Consider the following 26,779-nt stretch of genomic DNA (forward strand, 5'->3'; position numbering starts at 1 on the left):
GCAGGAGAATGTGTGGCGGCATTATCGGAGCGGGCAGCATAGGGACGAGAAGGGACACCTGGGGGGCGAGAGTAGACAGTATAAGTAGACCAGTTCGGGGAACTCCAGAGACTGCGACAGTGCCGAGAAATTTGCCCGATTCGATGGCAGTGAAAACAAATGGGCTTGTCATCTGCTGTGTGCCATTCAGACAGGTTGCAGAAACGTGGTGGGTAAGAAGATGCGGGACGGGGTGGAATCGAAGAAGCCGGGTGGGTATCAGGGCGAGTGGCCGAGCAGATGGTGTGAAGACCCATGTTTGCGAACTCCTGGCGGACAACTGCCTGAATCAGGAAAACCGTAACTGCAGGGGCATTGGGGGGCTGGAGTCAAAGGCAGCCGGATATGCGGCCCCGATCTCACGTCGGACGATTCTGGTAACATCGGCAGTGTTGTTGGGACGAGGAGCGTCAGCACAGGAAGATGTCACTGGGGTGTTGGGCAGACGGGCAAACTGCTGGTCGATACGTCGGCTTTTAGCGAGTTCCAGGCGGCAGCACTCTTTTATAACTGCATCCACCGTCGCCACGTTGTTAAAAAACGAGCAAGTTGAAGGCGTCATCGGCAATGCCTTTGAGGATGTGGGAGACCTTGTCGGACTCAGTCATGTGTGCGTCAACTTTGTAGGCACAGAGCCAAGACGTCCTGAATGTACGTGACGTAGGGCTCTGTTGACGTCTGCACATGGCCGGAAAGCGCTTTCTGCGCGGCAAGTTGGTGACCGTAGGGGTTGCCGAACAAGTCTCGGAGCTTTTGCTTAAGCGAATCCCAACTGGTGAGCTCATCTTCGTGCGTCTGAAACCAAATTTGAGGTGTGCCACCGAGGTAAAAGACTACGTTGGTGAGCATGATAGTAGGGTCCCATCGGTTATTGCAGCTGACGTGTTCGTACAGGCTGATCCAGTCCTTGACATCTTCCCCATCTTCGCCCGAGAATACGCCAGGATCACGGGGAGCGGGGAGAGTGATGTAGGTCATCAAAGTGGCAGCAGGTGTCGGAGCCAGCGGAGTCGAGTTGTCGCTGGGAGTCATGAAGGAAGGCTCGACATACCGTCCACTGCGAAGCTCCGTGACGAGGTACAGGGAACGTCCACTTCCACCAGATATGTTACATAGGAAGACGCCAACGAAAAGCTATCTACAAGTATATTTGCAAGGCAATACGCCGCACTTGGCCAAGAAGCAACAGCCCACCCTAGCCTCTAATCGTTATCGTCTTCACCCTGCTCACCTCATTGTCATCGCAAATACTGTTCCGTAGCAATATAATTGTGCGCTTTGTTAGAAGAAGCATGCGAAATGCTCTGCTGTCGAAAAGTAGGAAGCAAAGGCTTCCTACTTTGCTTCCAAAGTAGGAAGCAAAGAACAGCGACCGACCTTTGTAAATGAGTACTTGGAACCTAAAAATGAAAACTTGCTTGCGGCTGCAATTCACAAAAAAGAATGAAGCACACTGGAAATTTGTATGGACGTTCGGAGGCAAGGTGCTTGCACGAAAAAATGAGGAATCCCCTGTTATCCACATCGTTGATACGCCAGATTTGGAGCAAATCCACAGCGAGTAGGAATAGTCTTGCTTTCCTTTTTCGTTCTTTTTTTTTTGTTCATTTGTGCTATGTATATTTTGTATGGCTGAACTGATCGACAACTGCAGATATTATACTGTCAATGAATTTAACAGTGAGTTATCCACAAAAGAAAGAGGGTTTCCAAGAATACACATAAATTGCAGAAGCATAAAAAGAAAAGCAGATAATATTGCAGTTTCGCTCTCGTCCATATCTTCTGATAATGACATTTTAATCTCTACGGAAAATTGGATAACAGATAAAGCACACGCACAACACTTTCAGGCAACCGTTCAGAATACCTTTGTCATGATGGAAAAAAAGGTGGTGGAATAGCCATTTATTTCAGGGTTACTTTATCTCATGAGATCCTTGAACACGTATCAGTTATGACCGCAGACACTGAGTGTCTAAAGAGTATGCGCATTAGCAAATTGTGAATTATTGCGCTTTATCGTCCACCCCAGGGGCATAAAAATAAATTCTAAGAATTTCTGGACACATTACTTGAGATCACTACTTCTTCTAATACTCCTTGCGTCATTATGGGCGACACCAACATATATTTCATTTCAGATGACCCATATGCGAAAAAGTTAGAACTTGTTTTTCCACTTACGGTTTAACAAACTACATCACAAAACAAACCAGGATTACTATGCACAGTGCAACAGTACTAGATATTTGTGCTTTGAATGTAAACCCATGCGAATAAATAACTGGGATTCTTTCCTATGACCTAAGCGATCACCTCCCTGTATCTTTTACTTCATTTGCTCCAGAAAAAAACAGCCAACCAACTAAACAGCTGACAACTGAGCGATTAATAAATGATGAAACGACGGAAATGTTTTTTCGTATAGCTAAAGAAATTGACTGGCACGACGTCTATTGCAAAGAAAATGTAAACAATGCGTATGATACATTCATAAAGTTGCTTCGTGCTTGCTATGATGCTGCGTTTCCAGTAAGAGCATCCTCTAAAAATAAAAAGAAAGCAAAGGAAGCCATGGGTTACCTCATTTATATTATCGTATCAAAGTAAAGAATAAGTTGTATTATGACTTTGTTAGCTTGTGGGCGCCTGATAAATTCGAACTATACAAAAAATACCGAAACGCCCTAAGATCCGATCTGAAAAAAGCAAAGCATGAATATTACGAGAAAATGTTTGAAAGAATTTACAACGACCAAAGAACGATATGGGTCATGGTGAACTCTCTCACTTCAAGGAAAAAAGTTACTAATGTTTGTGAGGAGCTTACCCTAAATGAAGAAACACCGCGTGAGGAAAGGTTTGCTGATGCTATGAATACGCACTTTATTAACGCCCGTTCCTTTGTATCTTCTTGTGAAACAGAATGCGATGATGGCGCTCTCAATGCAAATACAATCTTTCAATCTATCTACATGCAACCTACAGACCTGGTAGAAATATCAAATGTAATAAAACAATTAAAGAATAATGTAGCGCCAGGGATCGATGAAGTATTCGCAGCTGAAATAAAATTGGCTGCGCCGCTAATTTATGGGGTACTTAGTCGCATTGTTAATCTCTTGCTGGAAAAACGCATTTTTCCAGGAGAGTTAAAGACGGCGAAAGTTACTGCAATCTATAAAGGGGGTGGTGTAAACAACTTATCGAACTATCGTCCCATATCTCTACTTCCCACAATATAAAAAATTTTTGAAGCCGTTATTTATGAAAGACTCTTGGTATTCTTTGAAAAACGTCAACTAATAGCCAAAAATCAATATGGTTTTCGAAAGTACAAATCAACTGAGCAGGCTCTAGTAAATATTGTTATGGAAGGATGAAAGAAGAGAGAGAAAGAAGATCGGAGATGCTGGCTGCTGCATGTTGTTGGTGGTCAGCCATTTTAACTATTCTGACTCATCCTGTATATATATTGGAAAAAAAGTTTTTCTAGACTTGCAACATCCCCGTAACATATTGGTGGAGGTGTGGGGTACCATCGCCGGAAACGGAGCTCCGCAGTGGACGTCGCATCACCGTCCGCACCAGGAATGACGGTGAGCACGCGGGGTCAACGTCGTTGCCACCTCCAACGTCACCGTCGCCAGCCGCCTGCTGTCGCCTGCCGAGAGAAATTACTCCATCACTGAGTGGGAGTGCTTGGCTTTAGTTTGGGCTGTCGCCAAGTTCCGGCCATATTTGTACGGCCGCACATTTTCAGTCGTCACAGACCACCACGCACTCATCTGGCTGTCTTCCCTACGGGACCTGACTGGACGGCTTGGTCGTTGGGCTTTGCGGCTCCAGGAATTTTCTTTTAGTGTCCTTTACAAGGCTGGGCGTCTCCACAAGGATGCTGACTGCCTCTCGCGTCACTCCGTGGGTCCTCCCGATCCTGTTGCGCATGATCTGGTGACTTGCGTGATGGCTTTGACTGACATGACCGACATGCGCGCTGAACAACAATGCAATACATCCTAACAGTCTATCATCACCGGAGTGCCATCTGGCAGCACCGACGGCACAACGCGCATGTTCGTGCTGCATGATGGCATCGTCTACCGTCGCAATATCAACCCTGACGGCCTTGAGTTGCTCCTTGTCCTTCCTCATCATCTGCAACCCGCAGTTCTCGAACAACTTCACGATGCACCAACAGCGGGACACCTTGGAGTTTTGTGTACATACGACCGCATACGACGCCAGTTCTTCTGGCTGGGTTTCTACCACTCTGTGCGTTGTTATGTTGAAACTTGCGAATTGTGTCAGCGCTGGAATAAACCTCCCCTGGCACCTGTTGGACGTCTCCATCCCATTGAAGTTCCCTCTGAACCGTTCTTTCGCGTAGGCCTTGACTTGCTTGGCCCTTTTCCAATGACTGGAGGGAACAAATGGATTGCTGTCGCTACTAATTACGCGATAACAAAGGTTGCCGACTAGTTGTGCAACTGACGTCGCCAACTGCCTCCACGTCATTCTCCAACACAGTGCACCTTGACAGTTACTTACAGACAGTGGCAGCTTGTTCTTGTCTCAAGTTGTCGACGACCTCCTCCGCTCTTGTGCCACTGAGCACAAGCTGTCCACCGCCTACCACCCACAAACGAAAGGTCTTATGGAACGTCTCAACCGAAAAATCCTAGAGATGCTGTCCATGTACATCTCCAACGATCACCGCAACTGGGATGCCACGCTGGATTACGTGACGTTCGCGTATAACTCGCCCCGACAAGACACTGCAGGATATTCACCCTTTTATCTCTTGTATGGTCGCCACCCCCCGCTGCTGTTTGACACCATCCTCCCTTCTGTGCCACGTGTTGCAACTGAGTACGCTCGTGAGGTCATCGATCGCACTCACATGGCACATCAAGTAGCTCGATCTCGTTTATTAGCCTCACAGCATATACAAAAAGAGTGTTATGACCGCTGCCATTGCGATGTTAAGTTCGCACCGGGTGCTTGGGTGTCACCATATCGTTGGGTTGGCTTTTCCCAGAAGCTTCTCTTGCTACACAGGACCTTATGAAGTCCTACGCCAAGATAACGACGTAAATTGTGAGATTTTGCCGCTAAAGTTTGATGCATCCTCAAGTCGCCTTTCAACGCCTGTCGACATCGTGCACGTTTCGTGGCTGAAGCCATACTTCACTCGCAATTATTGGCCTGGCTTGCGTCGAGACGGCGTTTCACCACCCAGGGGTCCTGTTGCAGAAGGATGAAAGAACAGAGAGAAAGAAGAAGATCGGAGACGCTGGCTACTGCATGTTGTTGGTGGTCAGCCATCTGAACTATTCTGACTCATCCTGTATATATATAGTAAATACAATTTTTATAGACTTGCGACATCCCCGTAACAATATCAAAGGCAAAATCATCAAAAATATGGAAAATAGGGAATATACACTTGGTCTGTTTCTAGACCTCAGGAAAACCTTTGATTCTATACCATTCGATTTATTACTGAACAAGTTATCCAGGTATGGAGTCCGAGGCATTGCTCTTTATCTTCTCAGAAGCTACTTAGCTGATTGTTTTCAACTTGTAAAGAATAGCGGAGCATATTCAACAGAAATGAAAATAAAACAAGGCGTCCCTCAGGGCTCCATACTTGAGCCACTATTATTTATCATCTTTATAAACGATATTGTCTCTATCCCTGGTACCTCTGACGTCATCATGTATGCAGATGACACAAACATATTTTTTTCTTCCCATAACTTTACAACAGTTGAACTGTTGCATATATTTTTCATCTATCCAGATGGCTAAAACGGAACAAGCTGACATAAATGCCTCCAAAACTACATACATGATATTTCGTCCCACCAACAAACCATTGTACAGAAACGTAATGCTAAAATTTGAAGAAAGCCTAATTAAACCTGTTGAAAAAGAAAAATTTCTCGGGGTATGGTTTCAAGACAAACTAAGTTGCACTACACATATAAATGATCTCATTTCAGATTTAGGACATACAGTTGGATGTTTGTACAGGATAACCCACCTAATACCACTCTGGCTAAAGCGAGCTCTTTATTATTATCTTTTCTATTCCAAACTTACATATGGTTTACTTGTCTGGGGTACCACCACAAAAATAAATTACAACAAGCTTGCTATACTTCAAAAAAAGATTTTACGATCTTTTGAAAATTATTATGGTAAAGTGCAAGATTTAAGAACGGCTCCGTTATTTATAAAACATGGTATACTGTGGGCAGACCAGTTATATAGTTACGTGTAGCTGACGCCCAATGCTATTTACAATTTATTTACAGGGGAGCTAACGGAGGCCAAAATGGTGACGCTATAACCAGCGGGCACACATTGTCTTCTTCCTCCTCAGTACAGCCACACTGTGGCGGCTGTTCCATATCATCACCCCTGGCAGTAGGAGCACCGTCCCGGTGCTTAATCTACACATCCGCGGTGAAAGGTGTGTGGTATGGCGTTAGTCTCACCACGTAAACGATGTCACTTGCAGCTGACTATGACGCTAAGAGGTCGGCGGTGATGATTTCATACGTGACATCGGTCACTTGTTGCACCGCACGGTATGGGCCAGTGTAGCGCGACAGCAGCTTTTTGGAAAGGCCCACACATCGAATGGGTGACCAGAGAAGTACCAGAGAACCTGCAGAAAAGTGCATGTCGCGATGGTGGCAATCATAGAGGCCTCTCTGATGCTCCTGTGAGGCCTTGAGATGGATGCGGGCGAGCTGGCGTGTGTGGTCGGCATGTGCGATCGTGTCGCAGGTGTGTTCAGTGGCTGAACGTGTGGCCTAGGGCAGCAAAGTGCCCAAGGGCAACGTATGTTCTCGGCCGTATAGGAGACAGAATGGTCAATAGCCGGCAGTGAATTTGCTATGAATTATACGCGAACGTCACATATGGTAAGTGAAGATCCCAGTTGTGGTGGTGGGTTGCAACATACTTCAAAAGCATGTTGGTGATGGTCTGGTTGAGGCGCTCCGTGAGGCCTTTGGTGTGTGGGTGGTAGAACATGCTGAACTTGTGCTTTGTCGAGCAGGAGCGGAGGATGCCCTCAACGACTGCCGAGAGAAAGCTGCAGCCACGATCAGTGAGTAATTGGCGCGGAGCACCGTGCACTAAAATGATGTCATAGAGAAGAAAGTCAGCAACATCAGTAGCACAACTTGTCGGGAGGGCCCTGGTGATTGCGTACCGCGTAGCACAATCAGTAGTGACGGCGACCCATTTATTTCCGAAGCCCGAGAGAGGAAGTGGTCCAACTTAGTTAATTCGGGTTTGATGGCACAAAAGCAACTAAGGCCATGCTGTGCCAGTCACAGGACAGTATAAGATCCAATGTTACTGCAGCATTAGCTGTGTTACCTTGTCAACGTAGATAACCGGTTTCATCTAAAAACTCGAACAAGTTAGTGAATGGCACTAGCGGATTGTCCCCCAATATTAAGGCAGGGTGCAAAGGTATATGAAAGTGATACAAATTTTCGAAATGTTTCCGCCTCTGCGTTTCAGTGTGTGGACATGATATGATGTATGATGATATGATATATGATGTGGATTACTGTAAGCGTCTCATGACATTTCTCGCATGTTGGTGGGTTTTCGTTTCGAAGTAAAAAATTGTGTGTTAGATGCGTGTGTCCAATTCAAAGTTGACATAACATTACCTCATAGAACCGTTCTTGGTGAATGCATGATTTCCACTCGCGAAGCAGGAGTTTAGTCATATGTAACTTGTTATTTACGCACGAGTTCCATTCTTGTTGCCATATTGATGCTAGGGCCTTATGAACCGCTCGGATACTGTCTTTGTATGGAAGTGTTATGTGTGTTATGCTTTTGTGCGCTGCCATGGACGCGCTTCTATCTGCAGCTTCATTCTCTGCTATCCCAACATGGCTTAGAACCCAGCAGAATCGTATGGTTCCTTCGTATTTCTTGTTAAACACTATGTTTAAGATATCGCCAAGCAGGGGTTCAGACGTGGAGTTTAAGTTTAGGGCTCTTAGGGCACTTAACGAGTCGGTATAAATAATAGCATTCTTCTGCTTGTCGGAAGTAATTTTCTTAACTGCCATCCATATCACATAAATTGCAGCAGTAAACACCAAAGAAAAATTATTTATCCGAATGCTATTTTCCCAATTTTTTGTTATGATCCCAACACTTACGTGTTCTTGTGTTTTAGAGCCGTCAGTGTAAAATTCAGTGTAATGTTTATATTTTTCTTGAATAGCTTGGAACTCTTGTATTATTTGTTCTTGTGGAATGTCTTTTTTCTTTACATGTGTTAACATCCAGTCACATAGTTGTGTAAAATTGCGCCACGGGGGCAATCTTGGTCGCCTTTCAGCAACCTGCAGGGCTTCAGGAGGGACATCATAAGTCTGACAGTATTGTTTGTGTCTTAAGATGAGTGGCCGAATCATTTTTGGTTTATTTGTGTAGTGTACTCGTGATTTGCACTGTGTTACGATATTGTAGCATATATGTTGTGGTGACGACCGAATTCTTAATACATAGCAAAGTGTAAGTTGTGCTCTGCGGTGCTGTAATGAAGGCTCATTAGAGTCAACGTATAAACTTTGTACAGGCGATGTCCTGTAGGCACCACTTGCCAGTCGTAGGCCGAGATTATGAAATGGATCAAGTCGCTTAATGTAGGACTGCCTAGCTGCACCATAAACTACACTGCCGTAGTCGAGGATGCTACGTACAACGGACCGGTATATACGTAGCAGACATGTTCGGTCAGATCCTCAGTGCTTATGTCATAAAACCTTGAGGATATTTAGTGCTTTATTTGTTTTAATTTTACTTGCGTTAATGTGGGCCAGGAAGTTCAGTTTAGTGTCAAACGTTACGCCTAGGAATTTATAGTGTTCTTTGACCGGCAGCGTTGTACCATGCAATGTGAGACCTGGAGTGCAGTGTAACCATCGCTTCTGGGAGAAGAGAACTGTAACAGTTTTGTGTGTTGAGAACCAGAAACCATTTTTGTCAGCTCATTGTGTCAGATTATTTATCGTTATTTGTAGTTGTCGTTCGCAGGTGGGTAAGTTTGAGGCGTGGCAAGCCATTTGCAAATCGTCGACATATATTGAGTGCAACATATATTGGGGCACGACGCCGCTACAACAATGGGACGCTCACCGCTTCTGTTGTTACAGTTCCTCCTGCTCAGGCTGACCTGCCGGCCTCCCGTCATTCTGGAACTTTGCTCCGTGGGTGTGACACGTATCTTGGATGCGCATGCGTGGTTTCCTTGGCCGTGCCCTGTCAACAATGGTATCGTTGATCTACCACAGAACGAGAGAGCGCCTATGTGGCATGCGGCACCAACTTTGGTGGATGACGGAATCATCACCTGGCAATGCGGGCAATGCACCAGCATGAACATCGGATCCGGCATGGGATATAAAAGCCTGCCACAACCGCTCTCTGCTGGGCACGACACCGCTACGACAATGGGACGCTCACCGCTTCTGTTGTTACAGTTCCTCCTGCTCGGGCTGACCTGCGGACCTCCCGTCATTCTGGAACTTTGCTCCGTGGGTGTGACACGTATCTTGGATGCGCATGCGTGGTTTCCTTGGCCGTGCCCTGTCAACAATGGTATCGTTGATCTACCACAGAACGAGAGAGCGCCTATGTGGCATGCGGCACCAACTTTGGTGGATGACGGAATCATCACCTGGCAATGCGGGCAATGCACCAGCATGAACATCGGATCCGGCATGGGATATAAAAGCCTGCCACAACCGCTCTCTGCTGGGCACGACACCGCTACGACAATGGGACGCTCACCGCTTCTGTTGTTACAGTTCCTCCTGCTCGGGCTGACCTGCGGACCTCCCGTCATTCTGGAACTTTGCTCCGTGGGTGTGACAGGTATCTTGGACGCGCATGCATGGTCTCCTTGGCCATGCCCTGTCAACAATGGTATTGTCGATCTACCGCAGAACGAGGGAGCGCCTACGTGGCATGCGGCACCAACTTTGGCGGATGACGGAATCATCACCTGGCAACGCGGGCAATGCATCGGCACGAACATCGGATCTGGCGCGGGATATAAAAGCCCGCCACTACCACTCTCTTCTGGGCACAACGCTGCTACGACAATGGGACGCTCACCGCTTCTGTTGTTACAGGTTAGTTACCTGGACAATACCAACAGCTTTAAGTGCAATAATTGCTGTCTAATAGCGGTATCGTGCCCAATTGAGCTCTATGACAGTGTCAAACGCGCACTGTGCTGCTTTGTGCGACTTCATGCTTCTTTCTGTGTCTCGTTGCGATTGATGCTGTCTGAGGATGTCGAACTTAATCCTGGACCTGAAGATTCCATGTTAGACATTGTACGCAGGATAGAAGCAGGCCAAACTGCAATTTTGGTGGAACTTAAGGGGATAAAAGAGAAGCAGGACGCCACAGACGTTGAGGTGAAATGCCTTAAGGACAGAGTTGCCACTCTCGAGTCCACCCTTAGCCTACGTGAAACCTTTGGGACAGACACACCTGACAGCATCCGGTCATTTTCTCGCCAGTTAAAAACCATAACTTCAAGGTGCGAGGACGCCGAAAACAGACTACGTAGATCAAATTTACTTTTTTTGGCATTAGCGATGAGTTTGGTGAAGATTGGACAACTTCAGACCAAAAAGTCGTCAAACTCTGTGCTGAAAGGCTGGCTCTTACTTTATCAAGCGACCAGTTTGAACGAGTGCACAGAATTGGTCGATTCGCTCATGACAAATGCAGGCCAATAATCGCTAAGTTTGTCAGATTTAAAGACAAACAGAACATTTTGTCTTCTGCAAGGAAGCTAAAAGGCTCCTGCTTATCGGTCCGCGAGGATTTCGCACGAAAAAAAACTGCTAGAATATGCAAAAGCACAGGACAAACCATGCAAACTTTCACTTGACAAGATGCGCATTAACAACAGGGAATACATGTACGATGTTGATAGAGACACCGTCGTATTATGTAGCAGATAGCTAAAGAAATGTACGGCTGCACAGGTCCCTAAACTGCCCCCTTATAGTGACTCATCTCGCTTGCTCACAATATCGTACACTAACATATGCAGCATACTAAATAAGCGCTATATATTTTGTTCCTTTATAGAAGATAGCAATCCCGACATTCTAGCTCTAACAGAAACATGGCTGCACCACGATGTTTCAGATAGTGAAATTTTTATAGAAAGTGACATATTCTTCATTTATCGGCATGATCGCAATGATAAAAAGGGAAGTGGTGTCTTGCTTGCAATAAATAAAAGGATTTCGTCTTATGACATTGACACCTCATCATCACTTGAGATTATCTGGGCTGCCTGTCAAACCATTTGTGGAAACATATTAGTTGGTGTCTGTTACCGCCCCCCTGAATTGTCCCTTCCATTTGTTGATAAACTACACGAAAGCATTGTTACTGCCATGCAAAAATGTTCAACTAGTTATGTTTATCTGCTTGGCGATTGCAATTTTCCCCATATTGATCGGCCATGTTTGTCATCATTGTGCAAGCACGCAACCAATTTCATTGAATTAACCTTGGACTTAAATCTTTCTTAGGTAATCAATCAACCCACCCGTGACAATAACCTTTTAGATTTGGCACTAACTACCGCACCTGAAACCGTGTGTCCTGTGTTAATTTCTGACGGTTTTAGTGACCATAAGCTGCTCCAGCTGACGCTCCGAATACCCATGTTATTTACTGGGTTTCAATATAACAAAATTCGGGATTACAACAAGGCTAACTACGTTTCCATCAACAATGAACTTCAGTTATTTCTCTGTGACTCATTCTTGCCGTCTTTTCCCCAACATTCCTTTAATGAAAACTGGATACTTTACAAAGACAAATTACTTGCTCTTGCAGACAAATATACTCCGTACGTTTCGGCAGCGAACGACAAGTCTAAACCATGGTTCAATAAAAAACTTCGAACACTACGTAATAATAATAATAAAAAAAACGTTTGTACCGCAATGCTGTAAATTGTGCAAGCGAGTCCTCATGGAGCAAGTACAAAAGTTTTTTTAGTGAGTACACTTTAGCTTTACGCACTCTAAAGACAAGTACTTCGATCACGACTTACCTTCTCTCCTGAAGACTAATCCGCGAAAATTTTGGCAAACGTTGACACCCGGTCACACTTCTGATATTTCTCTGCTAGACGACAAACAACAACCTCTTTCAGATGGGGAATGTTCATTGCTATTTAATGCTTATTTTTTTTTCTGTTTTTACGAGGAAAGACCATTCCGATATTCCAGTGGTTCCAGATTACGATTACCCATTTATGGCACCCATAAATATCTCAATTGAAGACATTGTTAGCCTCATTAACGGATTTAAAACCACATCTGCCTGTGGTATTGACAATATTAACACTAAGCTATTAAAAAACACAGTATCTACTTCAACTGTCATTCTGTATCATATCTTCAAGCAGTCCTTGTCGTCTGGTGTCTTGCCTGTTGACTGGAAGATTGTGAAGGTTGTCCCCATTTTTAAAGCTGGAGATAGACATAGGCCTGAAAACTATCACCCAATATCACTAACATCTGTGTCATGCAAACTATTTGAACACATAATTGCATCGTACATTTACACGCACTTAGAAAAAAATAACTTTTTCTTTCAGAAACAGCATGGCTTCAGGAAAGGTCTATATTGTGAAACACAGTTACCAGAGTTTACCACCGATCTACACAGCAGTATGAACAACAGTCAACAAATAGACGCCATTTTCCTGCACAACCTCCTCACCCGGCGCTCCGGGAAGCGATGGGGGCGTATCCGCGGGGGTGATTTAGAAAGCGATTTCCGCCCCTTATATTAACAAAACGAAGAAAAAAATTTCGGAACCGTAAATTATTAGGTCTCTTCTTCCCAATCCCAGCAGTTCATGAAAATTGAAAACCGCTTCAGCTTCCCTTTTAGTGCCCAAAGTAGGTATTCGATTGTGGCCAACATGCTTTCCTTTGAGTTCTTTTTTTTTTTCACTTCGGTGCCCCCACCCCACAAAATAAAATAAAAGACATTGTTGCATCGCAGCGAATTGTCGCATGGGGAAAGTTCGATTTTGTTACTTCTTTTGCGGAAAGTAGTGGGCCACGGGATGCTTCAGTTACTGGATACTCTTATTATATTATTGCAATTATATGGACACTCCATGCAGGTGCATTCCTGCCGTCGACCTCATGTTCTGTATAAAGTCTAAGGGCAATAAAATCATGACCACGCGCCGCATGCTGTATGTGCGAGTGAAATCATTGGGGGGTGGGGAGGGGGCATGGGTGAGCCGACGATGCACGATGGTGGCACAGTGTATTGTGCGCAAGGGAGAAAAGGGGAGAGGAAGCACGCAATACATTAGGGCGAGTGGATAGAGAGGGGGTGGGCCTTAATATTCTGTGATCTGTGAATCTTTGATTGGGCAACATGTTTATTTGCCTTGTTTCACGCATTACATACAGTTACTTTTTTTTAGATACATAGATTTATTGGAGACTTATACGTATATTTAAATATTTTGTTGCGAGGTTTCATGTATACGTGGAGTGAACTTTCTTTCCAGTGACACTATTTTGCCTTTTATCAAGCTGTATCTTTGCATTTGCATATTCCATCGTACATATCTTTGCACTTGTAATGTATGAGGGCGAGTCAAATGAAAGTGAGCCTACCCACCTCATACAATAATGGTTCGGTTCCTTATGTGGGAGGCATGCGCGTAGCACACAGGCATCTCTCCTTTACAAAAGTGACACGCAGGTGTGAGGATAGAGGTCAAAAGCGTGGCAGTTTGGGTGAGTTGGTATGTCATTACTTTTTTTTTTATTTTATTTTTTATTTTATTTTTTATTTGTCATTTATTTTTTTTTTTAGGCTTGTAGCACAGCTTAGAAAGAGCAAAAAGGAAGGTGGAAGGGGTAATGAAAGGGAAGAGAGAACAGAGTGAGCGCTAACTTCCAACTGATGGTTTATTTCGTGATACAGAAGGCTACTTATACTACACTCGGCGAATTATGACATCAAGAGATTACACAAAACCAAGCAATAAAGCCGATAGTAGCCATGTGAAAACAAATTCAGACAGCCTGTGGCTGCAGTCGGAGATATGCCAATTCACTGCTTGATAATGATAATGAAGGTGAGCTAACACATGGGCCCAGACCTATGATAGCCTTTGCTTCAATGATTTCTCTTGTGAGCTGATTATGACTATGACCTAGAATGACGCATTCCTCTAAGACAGGTTCGCAATCACACATTTTGCAGTGCTGCGCAAGAAACCCCCGAGCTGTAATACAATTCTTAGCATTGTAACAATGTTCACGTAGCCTGTCATTCAGACATTGGCCGGTCTGACTGATGAAACGTTTTCTGCACTTGAGTGGAAAACAATAAACAACACAATGTGCGCAATTAACGAACTTCTTTTTGTGATTCTTGTCACAGCTAGGAGGACTCCTTGTTCGGATAAGTGAGCTTGCAAATCCTCATAAGCTTGTTAGGGGCAGAAAACAATACACAAATATTTGCTCGTTTGGTGATTTTCTTAAGATTATGTGAGATGGTGTGAATATAAGGGATGATGCTAGTCCTACCCCGAGCAGTTGCAGGATTATCTTCGTGCTGGTTGTCTTTTCTAAACTCGCTTAGAATCCGTTCTGCTACTGACACCTGTAGGGACACGGGATAACCAGCCTGCAAAAGCCGTTCACACTGAGAGGCAAAGCTAGACGAAACAGTATGGTGGCCCGACTTTTTCAAAGCATTATTTAGGCAAAGGTTAGCAATGCCTCTCTTGACCAACTTAGAGTGTGCATTACCCCTTCCACCTTCCTTTTTGCTCTTTCTGAGCTGCGCTACAAGCTTAAAAAAAAGTTGTGAGGATAAAGGTTCTTTAATGCTCTCATATACTGGGTTGAACATAATTGCGTGACATAATGGACACTCAAAAAGTTAAACAGCGTGGTGTCGTGAGGTTTTTGACAGCTGAAGGTGTTTCCCAAAAAGAAATTATTCACCATATAGCTGCCATGTACGTTGAACATTGCATTTCATTGGCCACTGTGAAGCGTTGGAGCAAACGGTTCAAAGAAGGATGGGAAAGTTTCAAAGACTGTCCAAGACTGGGCCAAAGCCACCGTGCAGTCACCCCCAACACAATCGTGAAGGTTGACCAGCTGATCAGACAAGAACGGAGGATAAGCATTGATGAACTGGCACAGCGTGTGAAGTTCGGTTCACAACATAATTCATTAACATCTCAGTTATCGGCGCTTGTGTGTGCGATTGATGCCAAGATTACAGAAATCACCACCAGAAGACGGAGAGGTTCGGCACTGCCTTGACTCATCTGATCCGGTATCACGATGAGGGTGACGACTTCTTGTCTGCAGTTGTCGCCGGGGATGAATCACGGTGCCACTATTATGAGTCTGCAACATGATAGCAATGCTTGCAGTAGAAACATTAGAATTCACCACTCCCAAAGAAAGCAAAGGCTATCATTTCTGCCAGAAAGGTGTTGTTGACTTTTTTTTTAAATCATCAGGGACCATTACTGATCGAATTTGCTAAACCTGGAGAGGCTATCAATCGTTTCCGATATTGTGAAACGCCGGATCGGCTGCTTGTCGCAATCAAGAACAAACGACGTGGAAAATAGATGAGTGGGGTCCTAGGTATACTTTGTGGCGCAAAATACATTTCTTAAAAAGGGACAGAAGATGTTCTTCTATATGTTTGTTCAGGCTGTCATTAAACAGTTGGTAGTTTGGCACTTGACTGTCTTCCTTTCTTCTGTCCCTTTTCAAGAAATGTATTTTGCACCACAAAGTATACCTAGGAAATCTAAGCACCAACTTGCCCAAGAAGGAGTCCTTTTGGAGTGGGGTCCTCTTGCTCGCCGACAATGCCCATTCCCACACTGGTGATGTGATTAACACTAAACTTCAAGTGGGAAATGCTGCAACATCCACCATACAGCCCAGACCTGTCACTTTGCGACTCCTACATTTTGGGGCAATTAAATAACCAGCTTAAGGGAACCAGGTTCGTATCAGATGATGACATGAAAGAGTCAGTTACCGACTCTTTGAAGCAGCAACCCAAAAAGCTTTATGAGATGGGCATCACGTGACTCGTTAGTCAGTGGGACAAATGTCTAAATTCAGGACAACATTCATTTGGGCTAGATGGTGCACACTTGAATTAGGAAGGAACAGTGCCAACTAAGACGATCACAAGTGGGGAGAACGACACAGGACAAGCGCCAACTTCATCTATCTTTATTTACTGAAAAATCAGCAAATATAAGGAAAATTACAGACATGCGCACAATGACCATAATGCATCAATGAAGTTGGTGCTTGTCCTGTGTCGTTCTCCCCACTTGTGATCGTCTTAGTTGGCACTGTTCCTTCCTAATTCAAATGTCTAAATGCTCGTAGAGACTGCTTTTAAATAAAGCACGCCATCTGTGGTATATTCGCATTGGCTCACTTTCATTTGGCTCGCCCTCGTATATTTTGCGGAACTCCTATATAGCCTCTCTGTTGTGACTATGATTTCAGTGCGATTACTCACAATACACGACCGGTAACAGCTGCTTCTGTGCAATACATTGGAACAAAGGACAGCATCATTGACATTTTTCCCTGGCCGTTGCATATGTATAAAAATGTAAACAAGGTCCTTGAATGACAATGTTTCATTAAAATATGTGTACTTGTTCATTTCATGACCTTTACATTTTTCATTTTTTTCCCACTTTCTGATTATGAGGCACGCCATAGTAAGGGTCTCTGGAAATCTGGACCGCGAGGGGTTCTTTAATGTGCACCTAAATCTAAGTACACGGGTGTGTTCGTATTTCACCCCCATCGAAATGCAGCTGCCGTAGCTGGGATTTGATCCCGCCACCTCGTGCTTAGCAGCGCAACACCATAACCACTAAGCAACCATGGCGGCTACACTTTTTTTATCAGCAGCATGCACTGCTTTGCTGGTTTCAAACTGATATGGTTGTAAAGTTCGTGTGATATTTTCTTTACATATTAAATAGACAAAACACATGGAACCATTAATATCAGTTATTTCGGGCACAATTTTTGGGAGATACGAGGATATTATTTTATGAGAAAATACAGATTTCACTTTCTTGACAGTGCGTAGCGTTCAAGAATTCATTTGCAGCATCTTTGGCAACGGCAGTGCAGTTATTCATGCCTCGAAAAATTCCACAATGAGGACGTCATGAGCTACCCCCGAACGAAATGTCTGGCTACGCCACTGCTGATATGCGAGACGAAGCAAGCTGGGTCCTATCTGCTTGCTACGTAGGAATTATACATAACTCTGAGCTATGGCAATGCTTACGGCCAAAGCAGCCAGTGTGCTAATGACCAAACAAGAGAGCATGTCCTCTCAGTCAAGAGTAAAACTAGCTCACACCCACCCTCACTGTGGCTGTTTACCACAGTTTGAAAGCATTCAGATTCTTGAAAGAATCTGTGATATGATGGTACCATGGAAGCATTGTTTATTAAGAAAAGGGGTGACACGCGCATTAGTGCTTGTTTTTTTTTTTGTCTCACTATGCAAGAATGAGTTTTTAGGTACTGCTGGAAGGTGGTTTGTCGGGCTGTTTGAGATTTATTTTGCTGTTAATAAATGTGCATATATATGCAGTTTATATATGTACACAGTTTCAGGAAATAAAATGAATTCCAAGTTTGGTGCTTGCCCATTTTTTTTTCCCACTTACCTTTCACACCACAAACATTGATGGCCTTTTAGTAATGTCTGCTGCACAACACATAAACAATGCGCCTGAGCTGTGAATTACGTGTCACCAGGGACACCATCCTCGGACGATCACTTTCGAAGATACTATCCCTTTCTCAAGATTCGCGTGCCTCTGCACTAGACGTCTTGGCATATATGGCCAACAGCATTTCTGGTGCTGTACGAAGGGTGTTTGCACGGTGTCAGGAATGCTGTTGGCCATGTACTTAGATATGTCCGGTGCCAAGTCACATGAAATCTCACAAAAGAGATAGTACCTCTGAAAGGGATTGGCCAAGAATACAGGCCCAAAGAGACACTAAAAGCTCGAGACAATTAGGAGACAAGAGACAAGAAAGCATGACAGCAGCATGCCAACCTGTGATGGGGGTGGACTGCTACTGGGTCGATGGTGTGGGCGGCTGATCCGCAGGAAACCCGGTGGCAGTGGGCCAAGCAGGGGTGGCTTCCAGGTGCGAGCTTCCTCTTGGGTGCCCGGAGTCCTACGCCCAACGATTGGGATTACTTGGGGGAGACACCACCACAAGCAGCATGCACAAGAACAGCAAGGAAAGCAATGCAAGCACCATGGCCACGAGAACGTGATCTTTTTGGGCGAAGGCAACCGGTCAATAAACCCACACATGCTACTGAAGGCATCAATGTAGCCGGATTCGAGACCCTCATTATGTAATAAACGAGAAGAAAGGGGGTTAATTGAGAGGCCCATTTTGTTATTAGTCCCATCATAAGAAGCCAACAAACACTGACACTAAGGGCAACATAGGGGAAATTACTTGTGCTTAATAAACAAAATAAAGGAACGATAAATTAATGGTAATGAAAGTGGACTGATGCCTTCAGGTAGCATGTGTGGGTTTATTCACCAGTTGCCTTCACCCAAAAAGATCACATTCTTGTGACACCTGCGGCAGAAAGGATGTTCCACATCCGTCGCCAACGTCTGTGTGTGGTGGCGCTGGCTAACACTCCCAGGGTTTTACTAAGAAAACATAAATACCCAAGAAAGTGGATGGGGAAATGGTGCCACGGTAGCTCAATTGGTAGAGCATCGCACGCGAAATGCGCAGGTTGTGGGATCGTTCCCCACTTGTGGCAAGTTGTTTTTTCATCCACTTTCATTACCATTATTCTATTGTTTCTTTATTTCATTTATTAGGCACAAGCAATTTCCCCTATGTTGTCCTTAGTGGGAATGTTTGTTGGCTTCTTATGATATGACTCATAAAAATCGGGCTCGTCGGTTAACCCCCTTTCTTCTAGTTTATTACATAACGGTGGACACGGCAACACTGCCGTGGCTTGTGGGGACGCGCGACTCTCGCGCGTCCCCTGATGTTTTTCTCGCATAGCGCGTCTCCTGTAGTGCGGCTTGGCCGTGTGGCCTGCGTGATGCCGCGACGGTCGACGTGGTTGGGGCGCAGTGCGAGAGATGGCGCGAGTGTTGCGCTGTTAACGCCGCCTACAGGCGAGGTTACTTGGGCGCTGAAAGGAAGGCCCTTGCTCTCTTTGGGGTTCGGGAAACAAGCGGGACGGACTTGCCGTGCCGCGCGTGCACCGACCCAGCTTCTGTGAGACCGTATCGCGTGGCCGCCTTGGACACCGTTCGCGTAACAGTACGCGCGAACGACCAGGCGTTAGGATCCAGCATGGGGCGAACATATTCGCTCGCTTCCGGTCGCGTTGAGTCGGACTTCATGATTTGTCGCGCGCCCATCGGCATGTTTTGCGGATAGCAACTCAGCTAGCAGGCATTGATCTATGAAAGGTGCAATAAATGCCCTTGTGATTGTTTGCACTACTGTGTTGTCGTTTCTTTGTCCCAAGAGCACGGGAGGAGAACCCCACATCTCCCACATCTGGCTGCCCAACGTGGACCTCTTGGGGCATCGGACGATAGTTTTAACAGTTTTGCTTCGTTCGAGACCTTTGTTTGAACCGAAGCGTAGGGCTAGCGTGGATTTTGATTGCTAGCATTGGCGGCGTGCTTTCTTGAGCGAGGCGACGGTGGCTGTAGTGTGTTTTAACATGTCAACATGCTAAGCCTTTTCGCAAGTGTTTTTTTTTTTTAATGGCATTCGTCGGTACGAGAGCCACGTGGTCTGCATCCTGGGAGAGCGAGGCTCAGCGCCCGCGGAGCATTGCCAAGCCTGAAGCGAGTAAGTACGGAAGCCTCGTGGCTGGTCCGAATTTCTTATGTAAATAGCTTCTCTATCTCTTTGACTCGGATGAAGTCGCGGCTCTGGGAGCCGGGATGCCGCGGGCCACGGGTGCCACTACGGGCTGACTGGTATTGCGGCCTGGCACCGGGCGCTCCGACACCGTCTGGGACGGTGGGCGCCGTCAACTCGGATGCTGTGTGCACCGAGCGGAGTAGGACCACCTCACAGAGCTGACGTCTCCTCGCGGCTGCCTGTTTTGCGCTCATTTTGGGTGTTTTTGGATGCCGGTTGTTGTCAGGGTAGCGACGCTTTAGGCCTAAGGCTTTACGAAGCTGCCTGTCGCACGTGGAGGGACACAACCTGGTGGACCGTGGCGTTGAGGCGTTGCACTTTGCTTCCCTCATTCTATTTAGCCTCGCACGAACTGAAATTACTCGTTCGACTCAAGGAAGCGAGCTTCGTTCACATAAACTTAGCATCTGAGTAGCCGCCCGATCTTTTGCTAGCCAAGTTGAACATCGTACCACGTGGGCGATGCGCATGCAGAATTCCTCTCCCTTGCACTACGTTAGTGTTTGCCAAGTGTGTTGAGTGTACACAGCGTGATTGGAGTCACCCCTGGCTTGCTGTCACCTGCACATAGTCTGCGCTGCTGCTCCGGACTACGATCGAGCCACCCCGGCCGATGGTGATGCTGTGGCCAGTTCGGCGCAGCAACTTCGGCGGCTTCCTGCATCCTGCTCGCAACCCTCGGCGGCGGACAAAAGAGCCGGCGGTCACCGACAGCTACTGCGGCTCTTCTTAGCAGGGCGCGTCGGCGTGAGCGACACTTGCTCGTACCGACTACTGCGTCGTCGTCTCCGGAGTCCTGGCCTGGGATCGTGCCGTCGAGGCTGCAAAGCCGCTGCTGTGACCGGCGGACGCCAGCGGTGTACCCAGGGACAATGTCGGCTCGCATGCTATGGACAGCGTGTGGACATTTCCTCAGCGCGGCCACTGTTGCATGTACTATCTTGTTCGCGAAGCACGGGTTAATGTTAGACCGTGTCACATGTTTCGCCGGAATAAGAAGTGATTTAAGGTTGGGGGGGATGTGCGACTCTCGCGCGTCCCCTGATGTTTTTCCCGCATAGCGCGTCTACTCCTGTAGCGCGGCTTCGCCGCGTGGCCTGCGTGATGCCGCGGCGGTCGACGTGGTTGGGGCGCAGTGCGAGAGATGGAGCGAGTGTTGCGCTGCTAACGCCGCCGACAGGCGAGGTTATTTGGGCTCCGAAAGGAAGGCGCTTGCTCTCTTTGGGTTCGGGAAGCAAGCGGGACGGACGTGCCGTGCCGCGCGCCGACCGATGCTTCGGCGAGACCGTCTCGCGTGGCCGCCTTCGAACGCGCCACGATTCGCGTGACTATACACGCGAACGACCAGGCGTTGGGATCCAGCATGGGGCGAACATATTCGCTCGCTCCCGGTCGCGGTGAGTCGGACTTCTAGATTTGTCGCGCGCCAATCGGCATGTTTTGTGGATAGCAACTCGGCTGGTAGGCATTGATCTATGAAAGGTGCAATAAATGTCCTTGTGATTGTTTGCACTACTGTGTTGTCGTTCCTTTGTCCCAAGAGTACCGGACGAGAACCCCACAGGCTATGTCACCTGACACTCCGCTTTGTGTGCAGGTGCTTTTCGGGATGCTTTCTTTTGCTGTGGCCTGTGGGAGCAACGCTTATCATCGTCGTGGGACTGCGTACAACGTGCCTACGGTGGTAGTTTCTGCAGACGTTTGCGATCATTGAACATGGATCAAGACTGCGAATCCACTGCACATGGATACATCGTACAGTGCAGCTAGTTCGAGCACACTGACGTCAACTGAAGACCAGGTGACAGTCTGGCTGGCAGCTGTAAAGGATGGTTTTGGCTCGTCGCTCTTCAGTGGACACGGCAACACTGCCGTGGCTATGTCGCCTGCCACTCCGCTTTTTGTGCAGGTGCTTTTCGGGATGCTTTCTTTTGCTGTGGCCTGTGGGAGCAACGCTTATCATCGTCGTGGGACTGCGTACAACGTGCCTACGGTGGTAGTTTCTGCAGACGTTTGCGATCATTGAACATGGATCAAGACTGCGAATCCACTGCACATGGATACATCGTACAGTGCAGCTAGTTCGAGCACACTGACGTCAACTGAAGACCAGGTGACAGTCTGGCTGGCAGCTGTAAAGGATGGTTTTGGCTCGTCGCTCTTCAGTGGACACGGCAACACTGCCGTGGCTATGTCGCCTGCCACTCCGCTTTTTGTGCAGGTGCTTTTCGGGATGCTTTCTTTTGCTGTGGCCTGTGGGAGCAACGCTTATCATCGTCGTGGGACTGCGTACAACGTGCCTACGGTGGTAGTTTCTGCAGACGTTTGCGATCATTGAACATGGATCAAGACTGCGAATCCACTGCACATGGATACATCGTACAGTGCAGCTAGTTCGAGCACACTGACGTCAACTAAAGACCAGGTGACAGTCTGGCTGGCAGCTGTAAAGGATGGTTTTGGCTCGTCGCTCTTCAGTGGACACGGCAACACTGCCGTGGCTATGTCGCCTGCCACTCCGCTTTTTGTGCAGGTGCTTTTCGGGATGCTTTCTTTTGCTGTGGCCTGTGGGAGCAACGCTTATCATCGTCGTGGGACTGCGTACAACGTGCCTACGGTGGTAGTTTCTGCAGACGTTTGCGATCATTGAACATGGATCAAGACTGCGAATCCACTGCACATGGATACATCGTACAGTGCAGCTAGTTCGAGCACACTGACGTCAACTGAAGACCAGGTGACAGTCTGGCTGGCAGCTGTAAAGGATGGTTTTGGCTCGTCGCTCTTCAGTGGACACGGCAACACTGCCGTGGCTATGTCGCCTGCCACTCCGCTTTTTGTGCAGGTGCTTTTCGGGATGCTTTCTTTTGCTGTGGCCCGTGGGAGCAACGCTTATCATCGTCGTGGGACTGCGTACAACGTGCCTACGGTGGTAGTTTCTGCAGACGTTTGCGATCATTGAACATGGATCAAGACTGCGAATCCACTGCACATGGATACATCGTACAGTGCAGCTAGTTCGAGCACACTGACGTCAACTGAAGACCAGGTGACAGTCTGGCTGGCAGCTGTAAAGGATGGTTTTGGCTCGTCGCTCTTCAGTGGACACGGCAACACTGCCGTGGCTATGTCGCCTGCCACTCCGCTTTTTGTGCAGGTGCTTTTCGGGATGCTTTCTTTTGCTGTGGCCTGTGGGAGCAACGCTTATCATCGTCGTGGGACTGCGTACAACGTGCCTACGGTGGTAGTTTCTGCAGACGTTTGCGATCATTGAACATGGATCAAGACTGCGAATCCACTGCACATGGATACATCGTACAGTGCAGCTAGTTCGAGCACACTGACGTCAACTGAAGACCAGGTGACAGTCTGGCTGGCAGCTGTAAAGGATGGTTTTGGCTCGTCGCTCTTCAGTGGACACGGCAACACTGCCGTGGCTATGTCGCCTGCCACTCCGCTTTTTGTGCAGGTGCTTTTCGGGATGCTTTCTTTTGCTGTGGCCCGTGGGAGCAACGCTTATCATCGTCGTGGGACTGCGTACAACGTGCCTACGGTGGTAGTTTCTGCAGACGTTTGCGATCATTGAACATGGATCAAGACTGCGAATCCACTGCACATGGATACATCGTACAGTGCAGCTAGTTCGAGCACACTGACGTCAACTGAAGACCAGGTGACAGTCTGGCTGGCAGCTGTAAAGGATGGTTTTGGCTCGTCGCTCTTCAGTGGACACGGCAACACTGCCGTGGCTATGTCGCCTGCCACTCCGCTTTTTGTGCAGGTGCTTTTCGGGATGCTTTCTTTTGCTGTGGCCTGTGGGAGCAACGCTTATCATCGTCACGGGCCTGCGTACAACGTGCCTACGGTGGTAGTTTCTGCAGACGTTTGCGATCATTGAACATGGATCAAGACTGCGAATCCACTGCACATGGATACATCGTACAGTGCAGCTAGTTCGAGCACACTGACGTCAACTGAAGACCAGGTGACAGTCTGGCTGGCAGCTGTAAAGGATGGTTTTGGCTCGTCGCTCTTCAGTGGACACGGCAACACTGCCGTGGCTATGTCGCCTGCCACTCCGCTTTTTGTGCAGGTGCTTTTCGGGATGCTTTCTTTTGCTGTGGCCTGTGGGAGCAACGCTTATCATCGTCGTGGGACTGCGTACAACGTGCCTACGGTGGTAGTTTCTGCAGACGTTTGCGATCATTGAACATGGATCAAGACTGCGAATCCACTGCACATGGATACATCGTACAGTGCAGCTAGTTCGAGCACACTGACGTCAACTGAAGACCAGGTGACAGTCTGGCTGGCAGCTGTAAAGGATGGTTTTGGCTCGTCGCTCTTCAGTGGACACGGCAACACTGCCGTGGCTATGTCGCCTGCCACTCCGCTTTTTGTGCAGGTGCTTTTCGGGATGCTTTCTTTTGCTGTGGCCTGTGGGAGCAACGCTTATCATCGTCGTGGGACTGCGTACAACGTGCCTACGGTGGTAGTTTCTGCAGACGTTTGCGATCATTGAACATGGATCAAGACTGCGAATCCACTGCACATGGATACATCGTACAGTGGAGCTAGTTCGAGCACACTGACGTCAACTGAAGACCAGGTGACAGTCTGGCTGGCAGCTGTAAAGGATGGTTTTGGCTCGTCGCTCTTCAGTGGACACGGCAACACTGCCGTGGCTATGTCGCCTGCCACTCCGCTTTTTGTGCAGGTGCTTTTCGGGATGCTTTCTTTTGCTGTGGCCTGTGGGAGCAACGCTTATCATCGTCGTGGGACTGCGTACAACGTGCCTACGGTGGTAGTTTCTGCAGACGTTTGCGATCATTGAACATGGATCAAGACTGCGAATCCACTGCACATGGATACATCGTACAGTGCAGCTAGTTCGAGCACACTGATGTCAACTGAAGACCAGGTGACAGTCTGGCTGGCAGCTGTAAAGGATGGTTTTGGCTCGTCGCTCTTCAGTGGACACGGCAACACTGCCGTGGCTATGTCGCCTGCCACTCCGCTTTTTGTGCAGGTGCTTTTCGGGATGCTTTCTTTTGCTGTGGCCTGTGGGAGCAACGCTTATCATCGTCGTGGGACTGCGTACAACGTGCCTACGGTGGTAGTTTCTGCAGACGTTTGCGATCATTGAACATGGATCAAGACTGCGAATCCACTGCACATGGATACATCGTACAGTGCAGCTAGTTCGAGCACACTGACGTCAACTAAAGACCAGGTGACAGTCTGGCTGGCAGCTGTAAAGGATGGTTTTGGCTCGTCGCTCTTCAGTGGACACGGCAACACTGCCGTGGCTATGTCGCCTGCCACTCCGCTTTTTGTGCAGGTGCTTTTCGGGATGCTTTCGTTTGCTGTGGCCTGTGGGAGCAACGCTTATCATCGTCGTGGGACTGCGTACAACGTGCCTACGGTGGTAGTTTCTGCAGACGTTTGCGATCATTGAACATGGATCAAGACTGCGAATCCACTGCACATGGATACATCGTACAGTGCAGCTAGTTCGAGCACACTGACGTCAACTGAAGACCAGGTGACAGTCTGGCTGGCAGCTGTAAAGGATGGTTTTGGCTCGTCGCTCTTCAGTGGACACGGCAACACTGCCGTGGCTATGTCGCCTGCCACTCCGCTTTTTGTGCAGGTGCTTTTCGGGATGCTTTCTTTTGCTGTGGCCCGTGGGAGCAACCCTTATCATCGTCGTGGGACTGCGTACAACGTGCCTACGGTGGTAGTTTCTGCAGACGTTTGCGATCATTGAACATGGATCAAGACTGCGAATCCACTGCACATGGATACATCGTACAGTGCAGCTAGTTCGAGCACACTGACGTCAACTGAAGACCAGGTGACAGTCTGGCTGGCAGCTGTAAAGGATGGTTTTGGCTCGTCGCTCTTCAGTGGACACGGCAACACTGCCGTGGCTATGTCGCCTGCCACTCCGCTTTTTGTGCAGGTGCTTTTCGGGATGCTTTCTTTTGCTGTGGCCTGTGGGAGCAACGCTTATCATCGTCACGGGCCTGCGTACAACGTGCCTACGGTGGTAGTTTCTGCAGACGTTTGCGATCATTGAACATGGATCAAGACTGCGAATCCACTGCACATGGATACATCGTACAGTGCAGCTAGTTCGAGCACACTGACGTCAACTGAAGACCAGGTGACAGTCTGGCTGGCAGCTGTAAAGGATGGTTTTGGCTCGTCGCTCTTCAGTGGACACGGCAACACTGCCGTGGCTATGTCGCCTGCCACTCCGCTTTTTGTGCAGGTGCTTTTCGGGATGCTTTCTTTTGCTGTGGCCTGTGGGAGCAACGCTTATCATCGTCGTGGGACTGCGTACAACGTGCCTACGGTGGTAGTTTCTGCAGACGTTTGCGATCATTGAACATGGATCAAGACTGCGAATCCACTGCACATGGATACATCGTACAGTGCAGCTAGTTCGAGCACACTGACGTCAACTGAAGACCAGGAGACAGTCTGGCTGGCAGCTGTAAAGGATGGTTTTGGCTCGTCGCTCTTCAGTGGACACGGCAACACTGCCGTGGCTATGTCGCCTGCCACTCCGCTTTTTGTGCAGGTGCTTTTCGGGATGCTTTCTTTTGCTGTGGCCTGTGGGAGCA

General features: G+C 47.5%; 1 protein-coding gene across 2 annotated transcripts in view; it reads right to left on the reverse strand.

Annotated features, from left to right (window-relative positions):
* LOC139055858 (CUE domain-containing protein 1) overlaps positions 1 to 26,779 on the reverse strand; it is a 187,423-nt gene that overhangs the window by 97,868 nt on the left and 62,776 nt on the right. For both annotated transcript variants that reach the window (XM_070533423.1, XM_070533422.1), the window contains exon 4: positions 18,272 to 18,395. In XM_070533423.1, the coding sequence (XP_070389524.1) occupies positions 18,272 to 18,395 (124 nt within the window). The remainder of the gene's footprint in view (positions 1 to 18,271; positions 18,396 to 26,779) is intronic.

Source organism: Dermacentor albipictus, chromosome 2, assembly GCF_038994185.2.
Source record: "Dermacentor albipictus isolate Rhodes 1998 colony chromosome 2, USDA_Dalb.pri_finalv2, whole genome shotgun sequence".
NCBI classification, from domain to species: domain Eukaryota; kingdom Metazoa; phylum Arthropoda; class Arachnida; order Ixodida; family Ixodidae; genus Dermacentor; species Dermacentor albipictus.